Below are 21,831 nucleotides of genomic sequence, written 5' to 3'. Positions count from 1 at the left end.
ATAGTTGTTTATGGAAGTGAATGCCAAGTTTGGTTGACTTGGAAGTTAAAGATTGACACTGAACATATAAATTACTAGTGTACAGGTGAGGCATATGCCACCTTGAGAATTAAATATTAACCAAGGCAAAGGAGGAAAAATAACATTCTTGTCGAGGCCTATCACATCTTGCCATTCCTACATAACCATATATCTTGGTTGTGTGTGCTTTAACAATCACTGAGAATGCTCTTTTGCTAGAACATAACTATCCTGTATGAAACATTTAGGTTGCAATCCTACACACACTTACTAAAGGGTAAGGCCCATTGAACACAGTGGGGCTTACTATTTCCTTAGTAAATGTATGTAGGGGTGTATTACACAAGAAATAGCATTTTAAGGAAGAAACCAACCAGTGCTAGAGCTTATGAAGAAATCCTTTTTCTGACTTGTAAGTTAAAGTAAGCTAAACAGTTGGGGTACTTAGAGGAAGATAAATATTTAGCATCACTATGACTTCTTGCTTCTTACCAACTGTAGCTGCGCTTTCTAAGATCTGAAGAACTGAAACCACTTGTCAAATCTTAACCCCCCCCCCTTTTTTTAAGGCTGGGGGACACACATTTATTTTGCCTAACACACCCATGGTAGGTATTTGTCTGATTAAGCCATCCCACCCACCCATGCCCACATCCCCTGACATCCCCCTCTTGATTTGCTGGATTAGCTAAGAATTTCTGCTCACACCAAGTTTTGCCAGATATATTTAAACACACAATGGAAATGCAATATCAGTTGTACAGAGTTGTAATATTCTAAAATTCAGTGCCACAAAGGTCCATTACCTGCAGGATTAAGGTCAAGATAATTTAGAGGGCAAAAAAATAAAAAAGCAAGGTACTTCCAATGCTCAGCACAGTGACCTTCCTTTGCTGCAACATGAGATTGGAACAGGAATCAAAACTTTTATACAACTGAGAAGACACTTGCCTAGTAGCTGCTACTTTGAAACCATGATGCTTTTAAGCAGAAGTGATTCCAGTTAAAATATGTGGAAGCAATTTCCATTTAAACCAATGGGAATATATTTGGGGTTTGGGTTTAAGTGTAGCATTATTGAAATTGTTGAAGTATAGCATTGTTGTCTAGGCAGGAAGCTCATATGTTTCCATCTTAGCATGATCTATAACTGATTCTATAAATTATGAATTAATTTGAATCATGTTTAAGGTTCACAGAGTAGTAAATAAGAATAACATATGAGACAGTCAGCAGTTGATAAGAGCAGATGTAAAACCAAAGGCATGAAGTTTCACACCCACTGTCCAAACTTTGTTTTCACCCCAAGAAGCATTCGTGTGGTTCATAGGCAGTCTCTGTTTTGAGCGGAATAGGATTTGTATAGCAATTCCTCAATGTTCTGAGCACTTCAGGTATATTGTCCTTAACAAGAATCCTATAATGTAAGTGGTATTATCTCTGTATTGCAGCTGGGGAGCTGAGGCTGAGTGGGAACAACTTGCTTTCAGTGCACCTGATGGGGTCATGGCAGATGTGAGATTTGATCTGGGGGAGTCCGAATTCACAGCCTAACCTCTAGAATACGTTGTATGACAGGCTGTAGGCTACATTCCTGGTCACTGAAGGCAAGAATATGTGGTTTTTTTAAATGTTTAAATGGCCCTGGTAGTATGCTTTCATTCTGTAGTTACTAGAGGCCTTTGTCAACTAAACTGAATCTATTTTCTTACGAAGTGAGTTGCATCAGTGTCATTGCAGCATTGTAATGAAATCCCTGCTCATCTCTTCCCTGCATTTTTTTTAAAGAATCAGATATTTAATTATACTACTATAGTATTTCCACGTCACATATTTTACTATGAAGTATGTTCCTGTTGTAGTTCATGTGATCCACTGATAAATTCTCACAAATTCCACACTTTGTTATCCCAATTTGTGTGCGTGTGTCTCACAATGTAGTTGCTTCCTGCCATCTCTACCATAACTGTATTATTATTATTAGCTAGTAGTAGTAGTAGTAGCTGCTACTACTACTACTACTGATAGCTAGTATTAGTTTTTTTGAATGTAAAAAACCTTATGTAAGTTCAGAATTCTGAAACATTTTATCTGGTAAACTTTCAATTTGGCCGGCACCATGGAATAACAAGGGATATCTGATTACCCTGTAAAGGGAGCTGTTCTTATAACCAGAAAAGGATAATACTGTACAATATCCTGGTAGAGGCATTTTTTCTCTTTTGCAAAGCAATTTGTGAAGCTAGGTTGATGCAGGTTCACGAGGTTATTGAGTTGTTACACAGCTAGAAATGTCTAAATTTTAATTTAGGGTGGTCAGTTCATTGATTTCCTGGGCAAGTAAGGAGAGTTTATCATTTGTTTCTTCACAAAGATCGTGGAAGGGAGAATGAAAATGTTTGTCCAACATGGCAAATGTAGCCATGCTAGTTGATGAACCTTTGCTACTTGTTTGTATTGAATACCTAAAGGCATGTTCTTGAAATCACCTGTTTATTTTATGGAAGGTGTTTGGTGTGTTAGCTCCTGTTGGCTTCAGTTAGTGGCTGGTTTATCCAAGCTGTTCTACACCTGACACTGACTCTAGTTCAACCCACTAGAAAGATTTCCTTTTGTAATGGCCAGCTCAGAACTGAGAGTAGACCAGTAAGAAGACCTTCTCTTAAAAAAAGCAGTAGATAGTCTCATCCCTGCCATTGGGAGGTGCTGTGCTCATGTAGGTTACACTCTGATGCTCACATAGTATTCCTGAGCCTTGAAGCCTTTGGGAAAACACTCTGCGAGCACCTGGATATATGCATGCTGCATTGCTAAGTGTGCTAATTAAGAAACCAGTCCCATTATACTTAGTGGGACTTGGAGCCAAACTAGATATAACTGGCAGTTTCATGTGTTTAAGTATAGAAGTGCCCAATTAGACAGAAGGTGCATCCTTGAACTATTAAAATTGGACCCCACCCTCTCTTTCTCTGAAATTGCTGCAACACACAAAACTTCTACCATCACAAAACTTCTACCATCATAGTTTAATAATATGAATAAATATGCATAGTGCTTGACCCACCCTCTCTTTCTCTGCAATTGCTGCAACACACAAAACTTCTACCATCATAGTTTAATAATATGAATAAATATGCATAGGATTAGGCTCTGAAATTCTGAACACTGTTACCTGTCTCTGTGTAGCACTTCCAAGACTCTTTTGGTGATCTCCTGCTCATGACCCCTGTTGCTTGGTCTGCCTCCTAGTTCTTGATCTTTGGGCACGACTCACATGGCTGAACCAAAGACCCTAGGCCTCCTGCTTGCTGCTGCTCACAACCCTTATGACATCATAAGGAGCAGAGAGGTGTGTCATTAGCCCACATCAGAGGTTGGATCATGAACACTAATTGACTCCAGTTTTGACAACCTCATTTCTCTACAACATGTTGACTAGTGGTAGAAATCAGCATTGACTTGAGGTTTTCATTTATTGCTAATTTACTACTACATACTATAAGTAAGCAACTCTGTGCAGGCTTTCCAGTAGTCTGGAAAGTCTGTAGCCTATGCCTTTTTTTTCCTTTTGAAGAAATTTGATTTCAGATTTTTAAATCATTAGAATTTTTCCACACTGTTAAAAGTGTGGAAGTGCAGCAGAAACTCCCATCAATTCAGAGTGGTTGTATGAACATAGCAGAAATAAGAATATATTTCAGAAAGTCCTCTGAAGACAATTAGTTGTCCATATTTCTTTTTTTCTCACAAGAGTTCCTTATGAGCTTCTCCTAACACTATCAGGCATTGCATTCTAGGATATTTTTATCCCACCATTTCTCCGTGGGGCTGAGAAAATGGCATACACAGGATTCCCAGGTGGTCCCTCATCTAGAGGCCAATCAGCTTTAGAGATGGAATAGCAGATGTGCTTAGCTGCGCAGGTCGAGCTACATCAGGGTCTTTCAGACGATTCTTTGCACTGAAGTCCATAATGTTGTCCTATGTGATCATCAGATTCATGCGGAATGTTCTTTGAATGTTCTGTGACCTTTTATTAGAGAAGCATGCTTCACATTTCTTGTAGATAACATGGGGGTTTCTCTTCCTCTCAAGATGATAGTTAGAGAGCATCTTTATACATCTGTTTTTTAAAGGAAAATGTTGCAGATAGGATCATTTGTTACTAAAAAGGAACCTAAGCAGTGAGATGTTTGTAGAACAGATTGTGTGTTATCAGAACTAGAAGCTGACACTGGGAGCAAGTCCCATTGAACTAAATAGGATTCTTTCTGAGTAGACATGTATAGGGTTATTGATCATCACCCTCTTGCTAAGAATCTGGCTTCCTTACCATCCTTCCCTGAAGGAATTGGATGGAAGACAGCAATTTTCACTTTTGCAAACTGAAATTACAGGTTGAGCCTTTTTATTCAGAGGGTTCCATTCCAGGAAGTCATGTGGATGGCAAAAATTGCACTAAAGCAAATCAATTTAAAAAACAAAGCCCTTTGTCGGTATTTCCTTCCTGGTTGTGAAAGAAAGTCTGCAAAAACAGTGAAAAGTTTGTGATGAGAACTTGGACAAAGGAACTGGGTAACCTGGAGAGGTAGTGGGTAGGTCTTTTGCAGATGTGGCTGTACAGAGTTCCCCATCCTCATCTATATGACTATCACTGACCAAATGGCGTATGTAATTCTGTATGCATCCCCCTCTTTTCTGTTCCCTGCTTCTTTGCGTTCTGCAACCTAGGTCTTGACAATTCTGAATCATTTAAACAGTGGTTCTCACACACTTAGCACCAGGACCCACTTTTTAGAATGAGAATCTGTCAGGACCCACCAGAAGTGACATAATCAAGCATAAACAATTTTTAACACTCCTAGGCAGCAATCCTACCCACACTTACCTATGAGTAAGTCTCATTCGCTATCATTGTTAAAAGAATGTACATAGTAGCATGTTAAAAGTACAGATCTGTAACATTTCCCCAAATGCAACCACATACCATGGGAGCATCAAGTCTAATATATTAAAAATAAAATATTGAAATGAATGGGACCCACCTGAAATTGGTTCATGGCCCACCTAGTGGGTCCTGACCCACAGTTTGAGAAACACTGTTTTAAAAAATATGAACCTTGAGAAATAATATAAAAGAAAACAATGTAACAGTTTGTAATTTGGGTAATTACACAAATTATTGCGTAATCTGTGTAATTAATATTCTGGTTTTGGGCTTCTTTGACAGAAAAACAGAAGATAGTTAGGAATTTTTGCTTCCAAGCCTACATTCTGCAAACTGGAAGTCCAGTGTGCTGATTTCCTTTTTGTGCAGATTGCATACAGCTATCAATTACTAGAGTCCGGGTTTTCTGTTTTAATGGTACCTTGTTTTTTCTTTTCTCTAGGTAGGGTGGTACAATGCAGTCCTCCTTCCAGCTTTTCATTTGCCATACCCTGATAACACGTTGGCCTTTGTGGTGCTCAGTGTCCCTGCCATGTTTGAAAAAGCTTTTAAACCCTTCCTGAAGAGTCAGTGGCTGAAAAAGATTTGTGACCCTGTGGATCAGTGCATTTCTCATAACCTCTCGCTGGTTAGGGAGGTAAGAGATTTTCACATAGTCTCTTTCCTACAGTAAGAGCATAAGAAAATTCTTGCTGGATCAAATCAAGGGTCTGTTTAGTCCAGTGTCCTGTTCCCAACCATGACAAGCCAGATGCCTACAGGAAACCGACAAGCAGTGCATAAAAGCAACTGCTCTCTCACATTTGTCCTCCAGAACTGGTATTCAGTGGCATTATTGCTCCAAACTTGGGGGTTCCAGCTAGATACCATAGTTAAAATCTAAGAGTCTTGCTGGTTGTCTTCTTCTTTGTATTTGAATGATCCCCTTTTAATGCAATCTAAGCCAATAGCAATCGCCAGATCTGAACCAGCTACTTAAGTTTCATTTATATGCAACCTTAAAAAATAATGGAGTTGTTTCAACAAGTCCTTGGAGCTGTAAGGATTTGTTTATAGGTTAGTGTTGTTCGTAGATCATATATGGAGGACCTGTGTAGGAGGTCATGCTTGATCTCTGTGTGAAGATCTATGAAAACATAAATGGAATTGGATATAATAATTTTGGAAACCCCTAGAAAGAATTTGAAATACTTAAGAGAATAAGTTGCCTCACACCTCAAACAGTCTTTGTGTAGAAGACCATAGCTTCTCTGACTAGATGTTGTTTGAATAACAAAATAAGAAATGGAATAGAGGCCTCGCTTGATGATAGTTATGGGAAGGCAGTGGCAGAGGATTGGAGACTCACACCCTACATCCTCCAACATACTTGTAACTTGTGGTGGATCAATTGTGAGTTCAGATCTGATGGAAACTTCTCTTTCCAGAGTCTTGCTGACCAGCACGTGGACATCATGTATGACTACGAGATGCTGCCTAATCGGAAGCCGAGGTTCCTGGCCCAGACAGCAGCACATGTAGCTGGTGCTGCATATTACTACCAGAGGAAAGATGTGCAGCAAGATCCCTGGGGAAAAAAGGTGAGATTCAGGCAAGACATGAGCATCAGCTTGTTTGATGAAAATAGATACTGTGACTTTCACAGCTGAATAGGATTGGTATGATTTGCAAATATTTCTAGTTTCCTTTTCTCTGCATGTGACATGTAATAATGGGAGTTGAGAACAGGTGTGACCTTGGTATCTACAGACTCGGCATCCACAGATTTAATGCACTGCAGTTGCCAGTGAATACCGGGGTCACCCTTTACATGCCTTTAAAATGAAAAAGCCCCAAATTAGCATTTCTTACCTTCACATGGTCAAATAGCACAGTTTCCAAGCCTCTTGGGGCTAAAAATAGCTTAAAAGATGCACTTCCAGGTTGCGCTGAGGTTCCTTGCTCCTCCCAGCATTGTCTCAGAATACACTGCGATTCTTTTTTTAATTCTGTTTTTACCATTGTTATATGTTTTTAGTCTTGTAAGCTGCCTTGAGTGCCCTTCCCGGTAGAAAGGTGGGGTATAAATTCATTAAATAAATAAAGACTTCATTTTGTTTTTTCAAAGTTACTTGTAAATTTATAGATTCCTTTTCCAAAAGCTCAAAGTGGTATACAATATAACATCACAATAGCTAAATGTGATGGAAATGTAAAAAAAAGCTAAAAATACATAAAAATAAATGAAATAAAATAAAAATGATAAACAATACAAGGAACAGATAAAAACATCTAATGATGACATTATGACATAATGATGACATAAAAATCTAATGAAATCTAATGACAGCAAAAATAAAACTATAAAAGAAGCACAGAGTAACAAAACCTAAATGTAAGTTTAGATTTTTAAGGAGATTATGACCTAGGCCAGAATTCATCTTTTTGCCAGATAGCACGCACACACAACTATGTGTAACACATGCAACCATGGACAGTCTGGATTGAAGTGATTTATATGCTACCTTTCCCTCCAAATAAATGGAATACTCAGGGTAGTAATAAGAGATAACTGATAACAGCACAACAGGAACTTTGAATAGATATGTTCCAACTTTGGTTATTGTACCATAGGAACAAATTACAGACTTGCAGGTATTTTCCCAAGTTTTCTAGCACTGGACAAAATGGCAACAAAACAGTTGCAGTGTTATCCCAATAGATCAATGGTTCTCACACATTTAGCACCGGGACCCACTTTCTGGAATGAGAATCTGTCAGGGCCGGAAGTAACATAATCAAGCAGGACCAATTTTTAACAATCTTGGGCTACAATCCTACCCACACTTACCCAGAAGTCCCATTAACTATCATTGTTAAAAGAATATACACAGTAGCTTGTTAAAAGTACAGAGGTGTAACATTTCCCCAAATGCAGTCACATATCCTGGTAGCATCAAGTCTAATATATTAAAAATATAATATTGAAAGGAATGGGGACTCACCTGAAATTGGCTCGCAACCCACCTAGTGGGTCCTGAGCCACTGTTGGAGAAACACTGCAATAGAACATTTACTGTGGTGATTTCCCACAATTGTGGAATAACTGGGATATGTGGAGGCCTTGCTGTGGTTTGTTCACATTGAATTTGCTTGAGTTCTAAGCTCTTTGACTGGTGAACTTGTCCACAATTATCTCTTATTATGGGACATGATAACCTGCTTTCTAAACAAACCATTGCATGTTGTTGGTTTCAGCACAGCACCCTGCAAATTAGTACTGTAATTCACTCTTTGCATGGCCAGTTATACAGAGAAAGAATTGGTGCCTGAAGCCAGAACCCTTTTTTTTAGCAGTGTTGATTATAGTGTGGATTGCTGTTCATAGTGTGTGCAGGGTGACAAGAGGTCATAACCACGAAAGAAGACAAGGCCCCCAAAATGTAGGACATCCAGGATAAAAGTAGGATATGACAAAATAAAAGCTAAAAATACTTGTTTATTGATTTCATGTGGTTAATTTAAACACTAGATTACTTAATATTAAATTTAAAACTATATTGCACATAACTCATTAATTACAAGAAGGCTATGCGATGCCTGCAGGGGCTGCATAGAGGGAAAAGGAATACATTTAACCCATTTCTGCCCAGCCTACAGGTGTACGCATTTGATCCCTCTTGCGTATATGCAACATTGGGTAGAAAAGGCTTAAGTTCTTTTCCAGGACGTAAGGCTAAAAAAGAGGACATGTCCTGGAAAAAGAGGTTGTCTGGTCACCCTGGATGTGTGTGTACTCATTCCACTTTCACCTCTGGTAAACAGGTTTTAGGGAGTGTGGCTTTTATTTTTAAAGCCTGCAAAACTTGTTTGACCACACATGGTGGTATTGGCAACCTTCAGTCTCGAAAGACTATGGTATCGCGCTCTGAAAGGTGGTTCTGGCACAGCGTCTAGTGTGGCTGAAAAGGCCAATCCGGGAGTGACAATCCCTTCCACACCGGGAGCAAGTGCAGTCTGTCCCTGGTCTGTCTCCCTGGCTATGGGCCTTCCTTCTTTGCCTCTTAGCCTCAGACTGTTGGCAAAGTGTCTCTTCAAACTGGGAAAGGCCATGCTGCACAGCCTGCCTCCAAGCGGGCCGCTCAGAGGCCAGGGTTTCCCACTTGTTGAGGTCCATCCCTAAGGCCTTCAGATCCCTCTTGCAGATGTCCTTGTATCGCAGCTGTGGTCTACCTGTAGGGCGCTTTCCTTGCACGAGTTCTCCATAGAGGAGATCCTTTGGGATCCGGCCATCATCCATTCTCACGACATGACCAAGCCAACGCAGGCGTCTCTGTTTCAGCAGTGAATACATGCTAGGGATTCCAGCACGTTCCAGGACTGTGTTGTTTGGAACTTTGTCCTGCCAGGTGATGCCGAGGATGCGTCGGAGGCAGCGCATGTGGAAAGCGCTCAGTTTCCTCTCCTGTTGTGAGCAAAGAGTCCATGACTCGCTGCAGTACAGAAGTGTACTCAGGACGCAAGCTCTGTAGACCTGGATCTTGGTATGTTCCGTCAGCTTCTTGTTGGCCCAGACTCTCTTTGTGAGTCTGGAAAACGTGGTAGCTGCTTTACCGATGCGCCTGTTTAGCTCGGCATCGAGAGAATGAGTGTCGGAGATCGTTGAGCCAAGGTACACAAAGTCATGGACAACCTCCAGTTCATGCTCAGAGATTGTAATGCAGGGAGGTGAGTCCACATCCTGAACCATGACCTGTGTTTTCTTCAGGCTGATTGTCAGTCCAAAATCTTGGCAGGCCTTGCTAAAACGATCCATGAGCTGCTGGAGATCTTTGGCAGAGTGGGTAGTGACAGCTGCATCGTCGGCAAAGAGGAAGTCACGCAGACATTTCAGCTGGACTTTGGATTTTGCTCTCAGTCTGGAGAGGTTGAAGAGCTTTCCGTCTGATCTGGTCCGGAGATAGATGCCTTCTGTTGCAGTTCCAAAGGCCTGCTTCAGCAGGACAGCGAAGAAAATCCCAAACAAGGTTGGTGCAAGAACACAGCCCTGCTTCACTCCGCTTCGGATGTCAAAAGGGTCTGATGTGGAGCCATCGAAGACAACAGTGCCCTTCATGTCCTTGTGGAAAGATCTGATGATGCTGAGGAGCCTGGGTGGACATCCAATCTTGGGGAGAATCTTGAAGAGGCCGTCTCTGCTGACCAGGTCGAAAGCCTTTGTGAGATCTATGAAGGCTATAAAGAGTGGCTGTCGTTGTTCCCTGCATTTCTCCTGCAGTTGTCTAAGGGAGAATACCATATCAGTGGTGGACCTGTTGGCTCGGAATCCACACTGCGATTCTGGATAGACGCTCTCTGCAAGTACCTGGAGCCTCTTTAGTACAACTCGGGCAAACAGCTTTCCTACAACGCTAAGGAGAGAGATGCCGCGGTAGTTGTTGCAGTCACCCCTGTCACCTTTGTTCTTGTACAGCGTGATGATGTTTGCATCCCTCATGTCTTGAGGTACTCCACCTTCTCTCCAGCAGAGACAGAGGATTCTGCCCCCAGCCCCCAGGGGTACACACATGGTGGTAAACAAAATAAAAGTGGATGTGTACATTGTGGGAAGTCATGCCTCTCTCAAACCATTTTCACTTCTGTCCAAAACTGCCTCCAGTCTGACAGAAGGCAGAGCTTCCATGGCCAGAAATTAAACCTGCCCCAGGTCCAGAGTCTGTTAGTGAAGAGTGGCAGCTTGGTATCTTTGGGGCCAAATTTTATTCAACTTTCCAGTGCCAATGCAGCCGTGCCAACGGGGCATGCACTGCATCTTGTGGTGGGAGAGCAGTCACAGAGCCATCCTCAAGGTAAGGGAATGTTTGCTCCCTTACCTCAGGGCTGCATTGCAGCTGCATCTGTGCTAGAAAGTTGGATAGGATTGGGCCCTTGGTTATAATTGAGTTTGTTCTTCTTGTCTACTGCATACAGCTGTATGTTATCTTGCCTATTATCACCTCAGGCATTGACAGGCCTTTAAATTGGTGCCTTCAATCCACTTCCTTTTTCTCCAGAAGATCTATGGCGTCTGCATCCACCCCCAATATGGAGGCTGGTTTGCTATCCGGGCTCTGCTGCTTTTTCCACATGTTGAAGTGCCGTTCTTGCTGCAGAATGCTCCTGTTGATTGTGTGCCAACTGAGGAAAAGAGAATAGAACTGCTGGAGAAGTTCAACTTCCACTGGAGGGACTGGAGCTACCGGGACATCATTGAAGTGAAGGAGAGGTATTCAGAGGAACAGAAAACCTACTTTGCAACTCCTCCAGCTGAACGGTTAAAGCTGCTGAATCTGTAAAGACAATTGCAAGGGAATGCAATACATGAAGTAGCTGTTCTTGCTGTACAAAATGGTCAAGCACTTTACTCCCCTGTGCCAGCTGATACAGAGCTTGCTGGTTTATGGGGTGATAGTTTTGCAAGCTGGCTCTGTTCTAGGAAGAGCATTACATTCTAGAAAGGAGTCAAGCCCAGGTTCAAGAGGGGAGATGGCTAAATCTTCCCTCATACTATATTACAGGTTAGAGATTTATCTGTAATTCCTGCTGGCCTTGTTATCGGGTAGACAAATATTAGTTGTGCCAGAGGCCTTTAAATTCAGGCTCAATAACATGAGGAGTTAAAATTCTACTCAGATGTTGTATTTAAAACAGGTTTGGGAGACTTCATTTGTTTAAGTTGTGTTTAATGTTAATAAGGATTTTTGTGAATGTGTGTGATTTATTTGGTAACTGAAGAATGGAATCATTTGCCTCTTGTTATGAACTCAGAAGAGACATTTTTGTAAATGAGCATAGCACTTTCTGCTGTCCTGTGGGAGAAAATCTCCAGGAAGGAAATGTTTTGAAGGATACTGTCTAGTCTTTTTCACAGAGTCAAAAGTCATTTCAAGAACCAAACTTATTATTGAAATTCAGCACGAGTTCTGCGATTATAAAGTTATGCGGTTCTTGTTTTGCTCCAATGTGTATGAATGTGTGTTTGTAGGTGTGTGATTTTTGTCTACCTTTGTTCAGAATTCTGGAGGTGCTGTCTGAGCCATGTGATGGAGAAAGTTGATTGGTTGTACACAGAGTAAAACTGAAGCAAAGGTCTGGCCTATTTCTGTCATGCATCTTATGTGCTATTTATGCTATACTGCAAAGCTTTTGGTGAAGGTACACAGCAAACCCACTTCACGTTTTTTAGTTCTGTATTTAATGATATACATGAGAGGCATTTGCACATGCCAACCTATGTAGTAAAATGCTCCTCTCATGAAGTGTAAAAACTAAAATGGAGGGGGAGTGGTGAACGTGAAGCATGGGCTGCATGCTCCCTTGCCAAAGGGAGCAATGCACTCACTGTGCTTACATTACAAGAGCGCAGACAGGATGGTAAAGCACTTGGCGCAAGAGGTATTTTAGTTTCTTGTGGACTGGAGACAAAAGCATAAGGAAAAGTTAGAAAATGACACAGGGAATTTGTCTCTCAACAGATGTTGTGACCATGTTCCACCCTTATGGCTGCATTGGATGTCAGTTTATTTTAGCGTGCAATTCAAGGTGCTAGTTATAACCTTTAAAGCCCTTCATGGTTTGGAACCAGGGTACCTGAAGGACCACCTTTCCCCTTACTATCACTACTCTGAGGTCTGTTACCACTCTGTTGCGTGTCCCACAGTCATCCAGAGTAAGATCCAAAGCAATGTGCAGGAGGGTCTTCTCTGTTGTGGTTTCTTTGTTATAGAACCTATTCCCCCAGGAAGTCTGTTGTGCATCTCCCCATATTATTATTATTATTATTAAGAATATTTATGTAATGCTTTTCAACAAAAATTAGATCTCAAATCAGTTTACAAAGCAAAATAAGTTTCCCTGTCCCCAAAGGGCTCCTACTCTAAAAGGACATGGAGAAGAAACATCAGCAGCAGCAGCCAAAGGGACAGTCACTCTCCTCCGCTAAATGTAAGAGGACACCAGTTTATAAGGTGCTTCTTTGTCCAGAAAACCCATTTGTTTTCTTTGGCTTCCCCGGATTATATTTCAAATGGTTAGTTACTGGTTTGGTTATTTGGTCTTCCTCTGTGCTTTTTATGTGTTTTTATGCTGTGTTTCTATGTCTATTTTTTGTTTTTATTGCTGACACTGTATTTTAAATTATATCATTGCTACATGCCTTGAATCCTGAAGGAATGAATAGGATCGACATAGCAAAACCTACAAGTACAGGAGAAGTCACCCTTCTTGCTTGTAACTGTTGCAAAATCTGACTGGAATACTACTGGAAACCAAACACATGCCTAGACAGACTTTGATCTGATCCTGTAAGTCAATTCTTATCTTCTTGGTTTTGGTAATAACATGGTTAACCCTCATTGTCCTGAATCTGATGTGTTCTTTCCCCTCTTGTGCCACTGTTTTGAATGTGGGCAGCAAGGAGCACAAGGTAATGGAGACACAGCTGAATAGGAGATCTTAGAGGAGAATGCTGTGGCACTTGCATGAGGCCTAGCCATACAGGTAAAGAGAATAGAGGACAGGCAGGAAAGTTGGGAAGTGCAGCTTCTTGGAAAGCATCTAGAAAGTTGTATTGATAAAGCCATAATTTGACTGCTGCCCTGGAAAAGGCCCTTGCCATAGCAGGTGTTCCTGGCATCAAACTGGCACTAGTGTGGAAACAGTCCAAGTGACTAGGAGAATTCATGTGTCAGGATGCATGGAACAGTAATAATACAGCAGTTATTTCAATTGATCTCTCTGTGAAAGGCCATCTAAAGATTGTGTCTTGGGGGTGAAGGTTACTTGAGGAAGTTTACTAAGGTTGCAAACCTAACCAACTTTCCAGCACTGCCATAAGGGCAACAGAACTCTGAGATAAAGGAACAAACATTGCCTTACCTTGAGGAGGCCTCCATGATTGCCTCTCAACTGCAAGATGCAGCACATGCCCCACTGGTACAGCTATGTCAGTGCTGGAAAGTTGGTTAAGATTATGCTCTAAGACTTATACACTGGAGGGATCTTTGCTCAACTCACAGGAAGCGCATTCTCTACCTATTCACCTTTGCTTCCTGATGCATTTACATCCTCTTCTGTAAGTTGGGCAGGAGGTCTGGTCTAGAGGGTAGAGCCTCCATTTGTCTGAAGATAACATCCGAAGGTCGCCAGTTCGAGGCCACCGGCATCGTGCAACCTTGAAGCAACTGACAAGCTGAGCAGAGTTATTCCATCTGCTCTGAGCGTGGGAGGATGGAGGCCAGAATGTGAAACCAAATCAGAGTGAAACATCTGGACTGCTGTGGTTCTTGAAAGATAGAACCTTCTTTCAATTGTAAAAATCCCTATGGAGATTTAATCAGCCTGCCTATGTAAACCGCCTTGAATAAAGTCTGAGGAGAAATCTGATGACCGAGAAAGGCGGTATATAAATACCTGTATTATTATTATTATTATTATTATTATTCTGTATGGACCATCTTCATGCACGCCTGACCCTTGCCCAACCTAGCCAATATGATCTACCTGGGGTGATCTGACCAGGTGAGTGGAATAGATTGTGAGTTCATCTTTAAGGGAGGGAGTGATGCTTAGCGTATTAAAGACTGCATCCTGTTCTTAAAAAAGCTGTCTTTAGGTTCTACCAGTCTAGCTAACTATTGGCCAGTTTTGAATATCTCTTTTTTTATGAGCAAGGTGATCAAGCAGATGGTGGCAACTTGGCTCCAGTGGATCTTGGATGAAGATTATCCACATCTCTTTCATTCTGGCTTCAGGCTAGTCTTTGGGGCAGAGATGGCTTGGTTGACCTGTTGAATAATCTGTGCGGAGGATAGACAGGGGAGTACATCCCAGCTGGACCTCTCAGCTGCTTTCCATACCATTACAACATTTTCTTTCTGGGTCAGTTTGCTGACTTGGGGCAATGCCTTGCAATGGTCCCACTCCTTGTGTGGTACCATAAGGTTCTATTTTGACCCCCATCCTCTTCTACATCTACATAAAACCACTGGGGGAGATAATCTGGGGATGTGAAGTAGGGTGTTGCCAATATGCTAATGACACCCAACTCTGTCTCTCCTTACCATCTAATTCCAGGGATGCTGTTGAATTTCTATAGTGCTGTCTGGATGAAGGCCAATAAACTGAAATTAAATCTGGAGAAGAGGACAATCCTCCTGGTTTGGAAATCCATGATGTAGGGCAGTGGTTCTCATTGGGACCCACTTTTTAGAATGAGAATCTGTCAGGATCCACCAGAAGTAACATCATCAAGCAGGGAAATTTTTAACAATCCTAGGCTATAATCCTACCCACACTTACCCAGGAGTAAGTTCTATTGACTATCATTGTTAAAAGCATATACAATAGTAGCCTGTTCAAAGTACAGATCTGCAACATTTCCCCAAATGCAGTCACATCCACTTGGTAGCATCAAGTCTAATATATTAAAAATAAATTATTGAAATGCATGAGGACTAACCTGAAATTGGCTTGCGACCCACTTAGTGGGTCCCAACCCACAGTTTCAGAAATGCTGATGTAGGGTCATCCTCCTGTTCTGAAGGGGGTTGCACTCCCCCTGCAGGAATAAGTGTACAACTTGGGAGTGATCCTGAACGTATAACTCTACCTGGAAAGCCAGGTGGCAGCTGTGCCCAGGGATGCCATTTGCCCAGGTTTGGATGGTGTGCTACCTGTAGCCATAGCTGTGTCGTTCAGACCTGACCACCGTGGTCCATGGTTTAGTAACATCGTGATTGGATTACTGTAATGGGGTCTATGTGGGGCTGCCTTTAAAGACAATCCAGAAGTTGCAACTAATGTAGTATGTAGGTGATTGTGTGGTTACTGGAGCTTGCCTGTTCAATTCATTGGACCACTGCTCTAGCAGCTCTACTGGCTGCCTATTTTGTTCTAGGCCCAATTCAAGATGCTGATATTGACCTTTATAGCCCTTGACAAATTGGGACCAGCTTATCTGAGGGACAGTCTTCTCTCATACTTTTTGGCCCACTCTCTTTGATCATCTGAGGGGGCTCTCCTGCAAGTGCCACCTCTGGCTCAGGTTAGGGGGATGGTGGTGTGAGGGCATCCATTCTCTATAGAGGCACCACAGTTACAGAACTCCCAGAGGATTTAAGAACTATCCCTTCCCTTGTAGCTTTTCAGCAAGGGCTAAAGACATAAGTAATTTCTCAAGCATTTGGGTGATGGTTTTGGTGATAGGCCTCTTGTTCCTGTATACTGTTTGCCTCATTTTTGCCTTTCCATGGATGCTGTTTTTACTCAAAGTTATACTGATTGATGAACTGAATTGCTGACCCTCACTGTTCTTATCTATTGCATGTTTTTACTGTTTGTTTTTATGAAAAACTTTGGAAACTGCATTAAATAATACCTCATGAATCCTTTCTCCACCATCACACAATCCTTGCATAAAAAGTCACCATTCTCCCTTCTTCACAACATCCCTGTTGAGTATCTCCCACTTACCTACACCAGTCTGTGTTTGTAAAGTCTGACAACTTATGGCTCAGTCCTACCCAGCTTTCCAGCACCAGTGCAGCCGCATTCAGCCCAGAGGTAAGGGAACAAATGTTCCCTTACCTTGAGGAGGCTTCTGTGACTGCTTCCTCACCACAGGATGCAGTACACATCCCATTGGCAAAGCTGCACTGGCCCTGGAAAATTGGATCGGATTTGGCCCTTACTCTGTTCTTGAGCAACTGGGGAATAGACTAGGGATTGTTCAGCCTTAGTTCAGATCTATCATAGTTTTCCCAGTAGTGTCTATGTTGCATATTGAGAGTCTCCGAGATGACTTGCGCGTGTTAATTGGCCACAAAAACTATCTGCATGTGAAAATCTGAGAAGGATGAAGTTGAACTTCACTTGAGAACCAGGATCTACCTTCAGCTTCATTTTCCCCCCTGGCAGCTGTTTGTCTACATGAGGCTCAAATCCTTTGCATTAAGCAGCAAATTGGGTGCTTAATCCCCACTTGCTGGCACCATAAATAGCTAGGATTGGAAGGCCATTTCTGAAAAATGTGTCTCTCCAGTCTGCCGGGTATGGCTAATTTCTAAATCCTTAGCAGCCTCCCCTCTGCATGTCATTTCTTGGCAGCTCATGGACTGAGGCTGAGGGACTGTTGCTGTGGAAGAGGTCTATAATGCACATTCTACCCTTGCATTTCTACAAGTGTGTTTGGGCACCTGATGACCAAAAGAGGGTGTATGTGTAGCAAGCAGACAACGTATTCAGTTAGAGGAAGGCATTGTTATCCACTCAGCAAGTACTACTGTTTCAAACAGCTTCTGACATATCATGATGGAGTTGTATCCTCTTTCCGTTTTAAATGTGGGCTATGCCATGGCTTATACGTGGCTTGCTGTCAGTGTCTATGTTTGGGCAAGGAGTCTTTGGTGCTATCTGCTAGCATAGAGTTCATGGTCTGTTTCTTGTCCACAGTTGAGTATAGAGTAAGCAGTAGAATTCACCTACCTGGCAGAGGATGCTGCTGATATTGGAATGCCTTTAAGCTGGTTTAAGACAGTAAGTTCCCCTAAGACAGCTTTATAACCCTGCCAGGCATGCTGTTATTACAAATGATGAACAAACGGGAAAGCCTTATAAATTAGAAGTCCAGAAGAAACAACCCACAAAACACAATAACTGCATGTAAGGCACATAAGAAGGATGAATAGAAAGATCGCCTGGTCTGAATCCTGAAGAATATCATTCTAAACTACTCTGTATTTCAACCATGACAAGAATGGGCGCAGAAAACCTGGGGACAGAAGCCAATAGATGAAAGTGGAAAATCAGGAAGATATGATAGTGATTGTCTACAACAGCTCATTCCGATCTTGTGCACTATCAAAAATGTATTTGTACCTGATGAAATTGAGCTTGATTTAAGCTCTTTAAATTGTGGGCCATGATGCAATAGATAATTTTTTTTTTCTTGTGACTGCCTAATACTGCCCAAACTTCATTACTTTGCTGGGAAGTCAACAGATATTAGTTCTTTAGCTAATGTTTTCTTGACAGCCTAGGGGGTCAGTGGAGCTTTTCTGACTTACAGTAAGTGCTGAGACACCTTGAGCTGTGCAGAAGAGTCAGGAATCAGCTTGTTCATATGCTGCAAGAAACCATCTATGCAATGCTGAGACAATAACTGTTTTCTAAGATTTTTGCTGCTGTTCTAAGAAGCAGAAAAATAGGCTTAGAATTTTTTTGAAAAAAGGCACACTTTTTAAAAAAACACATGGAAATGTCATTAAAAGTACAATAATCAGCTGAGTAGTATTCCATTTACTGTTCCACAAATGAATGAATGTACATTATTTCCTCTTCTTTCTTCCTCCTGCTATCCCACAGCAGCTGTGGGTACTCAGTAGAAACTGGAAAATTGCCAAGCCAACAGCTTTGGACTATATCTCTTGAGGTAGCTGCTGAGCTCAAGTAATTGGGCAATGTAGAGAGAAGCAAAAGCAGCAATTGAAGATGGTTTGCAACCTTCAGTCTCAAAAGACTATGGTATAAAGCCTACAGCCTACAGACTATGGTATAAAGCCTACCTGGTATTTGCAGGTGGTCTCCCATCCAAGTACTAACCAGGCCTGACCCTGCTTAGCTTCTGAGATCAGACAAGATCAGGCATGTGCACCTTCTAATAGGTGCCTCCCACCAGTTAGGTGTACATGTGATAATTTGGGGTTGGTCAAAGAGGAACACTTCGTTTGGTACAGGTGTAGAAACTTCTCTGCAACCTTCTCACAGATGTGTAATATTATGTTTCACAGTTATACTTAATTTGTATCTTCTGTTAAGAGCTGGTATAGCATAGTGCAGTGGCCTTTACCCTTTTTCATGTCCTTGCCCCAATAAATAAAGTATGAGAGTGGGGTACCACAGCTGATTCCAGGATTCAGTCTGCCCCTCCCACTCCCCACAGGCCTCATGGGGGAAAGCTCTTTTTGAACTTAGCACAACCATTTTTGCTCATCAAGATAATACATCCCCTTGACTGGGGATGTATCAGCACTGGCCAGGCTACTGTAGAGGAATGAAGGATGGCATGCAACAGACAGCAAAGTGTAACAGCGGAGCAAGGCTCAGCAACAATCCTATGTATGCAAGTAGTGTGTCAGTACTTTCACATGTGGAATGCTGGCCCCTATGCAATCCTCTGCCCCTCGTACTGCACCATGCCACTTCAACAGCAGGATTTGGCATGATTGGTGGCCATTTTGGTTCTCCTGACTTGCCACAACCACACAAATGGGCCTTTGCCACCCTTTTGGGGTTGCAACCCTAAGGTTGAAGAACATTGGCAAAGTGGGTAAGACACAGATTCACAGATCAGGATTTCCAAATGCAAATCTCACTCTGCTATGAACTTAAGAGGTGGCCTTAGGCAAGCCACTCCCTCTTAGCATCAGCTTCCCAGCTGCAATATTACCCTATTGTAAGAACAAGATAAGATGTGTGAAGTGCTTTGCACACTTCGTAGGCACTATACAAATGGGAAGTATTGTTATGATTCCTAAAGTATGATCTGAAGGCACAAGATGAGGATACCTAGCAAATCTGAGCTCTGGCCACTTCCTGGATGGGAAATCAAGATTTTATTTTATATCTCATATATATTGTGAAACTCCAACTTCTGCAGGAAGGAAAGGAAAAGGCTTGTAGGAACATCACATTCAGTAATAATAATAATAATAAAAAAACTTTATTTTTATCCCGCCCTTCTCCCTAACGGGACCCAGGGCGACTAACAACATATTAAAAAAAAACAGATTTTAAAAACATTAATACATAGCAGATAAAAACATTTAAAAAACACATTACAGAGGCCATAAAAACAGTAGTCAGATTAAAAGACAGAATAAAAGAGCAAGTCACCGAGGAATCAAGCCTGTAAAAAACTAAAAGATGTATAAAAATGTTAAGAAGGCCAGAAATCAGAAGGCTTGTTTAAACAACAGTGTTTTCAGGCCTCGCCGAAAACTCTCAAGAGAGGGAGCCATTCTCAAATCAAGGGGAAGGGAGTTCCATAATGTTGGTGCCACTACCGAGAAGGCCCTATTTCTTGCAGTCGCCCCCCCAGACCTCCTTGGGTGGCGGCACTTGCAAAAAGGCCTTCTCTGATGACCTGAGAGGGCAAGCCGGATTGTACGGGAGTAGGCGGTCTCTAAGATATCCTGATATTCAGTAACCATTATATTAAATATGTTAACTTTTTCTCCGTAGTGGAATATAAAAGTAGCAGACATGGTGTACCCAGCTGGTTTCTCAGGTCTCATATGAGTTGATGGGCAGCCCACTCCTGTGCTTCCCAGCACTCAGAGCTGCAGCAGTGCCAAAATGGCGACTGTTGCATCCCATGGGGCTGGGAAGGAGTGTGGTGTCTACACAGGCTAAGGGAGCTTATGCTCCCTTACCCATGTAATCCCCAGGTGACCCTAAGGGGTGCCCTTGTATCTGTGCCCATTATTGAGTAGGTGGCCCCGATGGGTTTCGCCGGGAAGAGGGGTTAGGATATGGTGGCAGAGCCTGCCGCCATCTCCGCCCCCTCCCGCCCTCCTCCCTTCCCCCACCCTGGAATGCCTCCCCTCACCCCAACTTACCAGTATGCTGCCCAGTGCTCACCCAGAGCTCCATCTGTCCAGTGCTGGCTCAGTGTGGTCTCGCGCTGAGCCGGTGCCAGCCCAGGTGTCACAGCCCAGGTGTCGCAGGTGTGCCTTACAGCATGTTTGCAGCACTGATTCCTGACCCATTTGGATCAGGCCCTCAGTGGAATTGATATAATTTTAGAAAAAGTAACTGCTTGTTTAGAAAGAGGAATGTCAGCACTGATTATTACACCATGCTGAACTCTTGAACTGATGATGTGAGGGCAGGAACTATTCTGGAAATCTAGTTTAAAATGTCCTCTTTTTTTGTTTGATTTATTCATGCTCCTTCATGCTGGCAAAAATTATCATCATGTTATTTTAGTATTTCTAATTAACCAGAGTGTATGTTAGTGATTAGGGGGCAACATGATGCACTTGGAGCCTCTTTTTGCTGAACTCAGCACTACTGCCAGCCAAGATCAGTGGGCCAGCAGCCTGTTCTTCTGTTTTGATGAGTAGTGTTTTGGATCTCAAACTTTTTATTAGCATTTTCTTAAAATGAAGAAAAGACACTAATTCCTTTTGCAAGAAACATGGTTTCACTCGGCAGCAGCTAGATATTTCTCAGCACATAAAATCACTGTTGGCCTCCAGCACCAATGCATTTGCAACAGAGAAATGAAGTAATGAGTTGGATCAACCTCCTCTGTGTGGGATGATCAGTGGTTTACTTACCATGTGGGTACCAGGTTTGAAGGGAAGTATACTCTGGTCTGCTCTAGTCGGCTGTGCTGGCTGAAGCTTCAAAGGCCCAACAGTTACATTTCCTTTGTAAAATTGATAGAAGAAAGGGGAGGGAACCAGCTTATGGGCAGACTGAAAACTAAAATGGGAGCAGAAATCTGGAAGGGGATGATTGGCGGTTCATTTGGGCATTGTTCACTATCTTCTCTAGCACTACAGCTAGAAAGGACTTCAATATACCTTGACGTTTAGCCACTTGACTTTCATCACTTTGCTCTTTCAACCATTTTCAATTATAACCACTTTTCAAATTTCATGTACGTGCTTTTCTCTTTTGTCCAACTTCATCCAACCTTCCGCAATGTTCATTCATGTTCTTATGTTAACTTTTATTTCTGTTTATTTCAGTTTCGCATGCGTTCACATATATTATCTATGTTATCATTTTTCACTGGCCAAAATAAAGTCACAGTCATCCATTTTTGACTTTCCTCT

The 21,831-nt window shown here is 42.1% G+C and overlaps 1 protein-coding gene across 1 annotated transcript; it reads left to right on the top strand.

Moving 5' to 3' along the window:
* Nucleotides 1-5,486: 5,486 nt before the first annotated feature.
* Nucleotides 5,487-11,339, top strand: MMACHC (metabolism of cobalamin associated C). The gene is made up of 3 exons (XM_066626052.1): nucleotides 5,487-5,606; nucleotides 6,397-6,549; nucleotides 11,002-11,339. The coding sequence occupies exons 1-3, from the start codon at nucleotides 5,502-5,504 to the stop codon at nucleotides 11,281-11,283; spliced, it is 540 nt and encodes a 179-aa protein (XP_066482149.1). The 5' UTR covers nucleotides 5,487-5,501; the 3' UTR covers nucleotides 11,284-11,339.
* The last annotated feature ends 10,492 nt before the right edge of the window (nucleotides 11,340-21,831 follow it).

The sequence above is a fragment of the Tiliqua scincoides genome, chromosome 4, assembly GCF_035046505.1.
Source record: "Tiliqua scincoides isolate rTilSci1 chromosome 4, rTilSci1.hap2, whole genome shotgun sequence".
Lineage (NCBI taxonomy): Eukaryota > Metazoa > Chordata > Lepidosauria > Squamata > Scincidae > Tiliqua > Tiliqua scincoides.
This window is presented reverse-complemented; position numbering and strand designations above follow the sequence as displayed.

Coding starts and splice junctions, on each gene's coding strand:
- MMACHC (XM_066626052.1), top strand. CDS start 5,502: ATGTTTGAAAAAGCTTTTAAACCCTTCCTGAAGAGTCAGTGGCTGAAA. Junction 5,607..6,396: donor ACCTCTCGCTGGTTAGGGAG/GTAAGAGATTTT, acceptor TTCTCTTTCCAG/AGTCTTGCTGACCAGCACGT. Junction 6,550..11,001: donor AAGATCCCTGGGGAAAAAAG/GTGAGATTCAGG, acceptor CTTTTTCTCCAG/AAGATCTATGGCGTCTGCAT.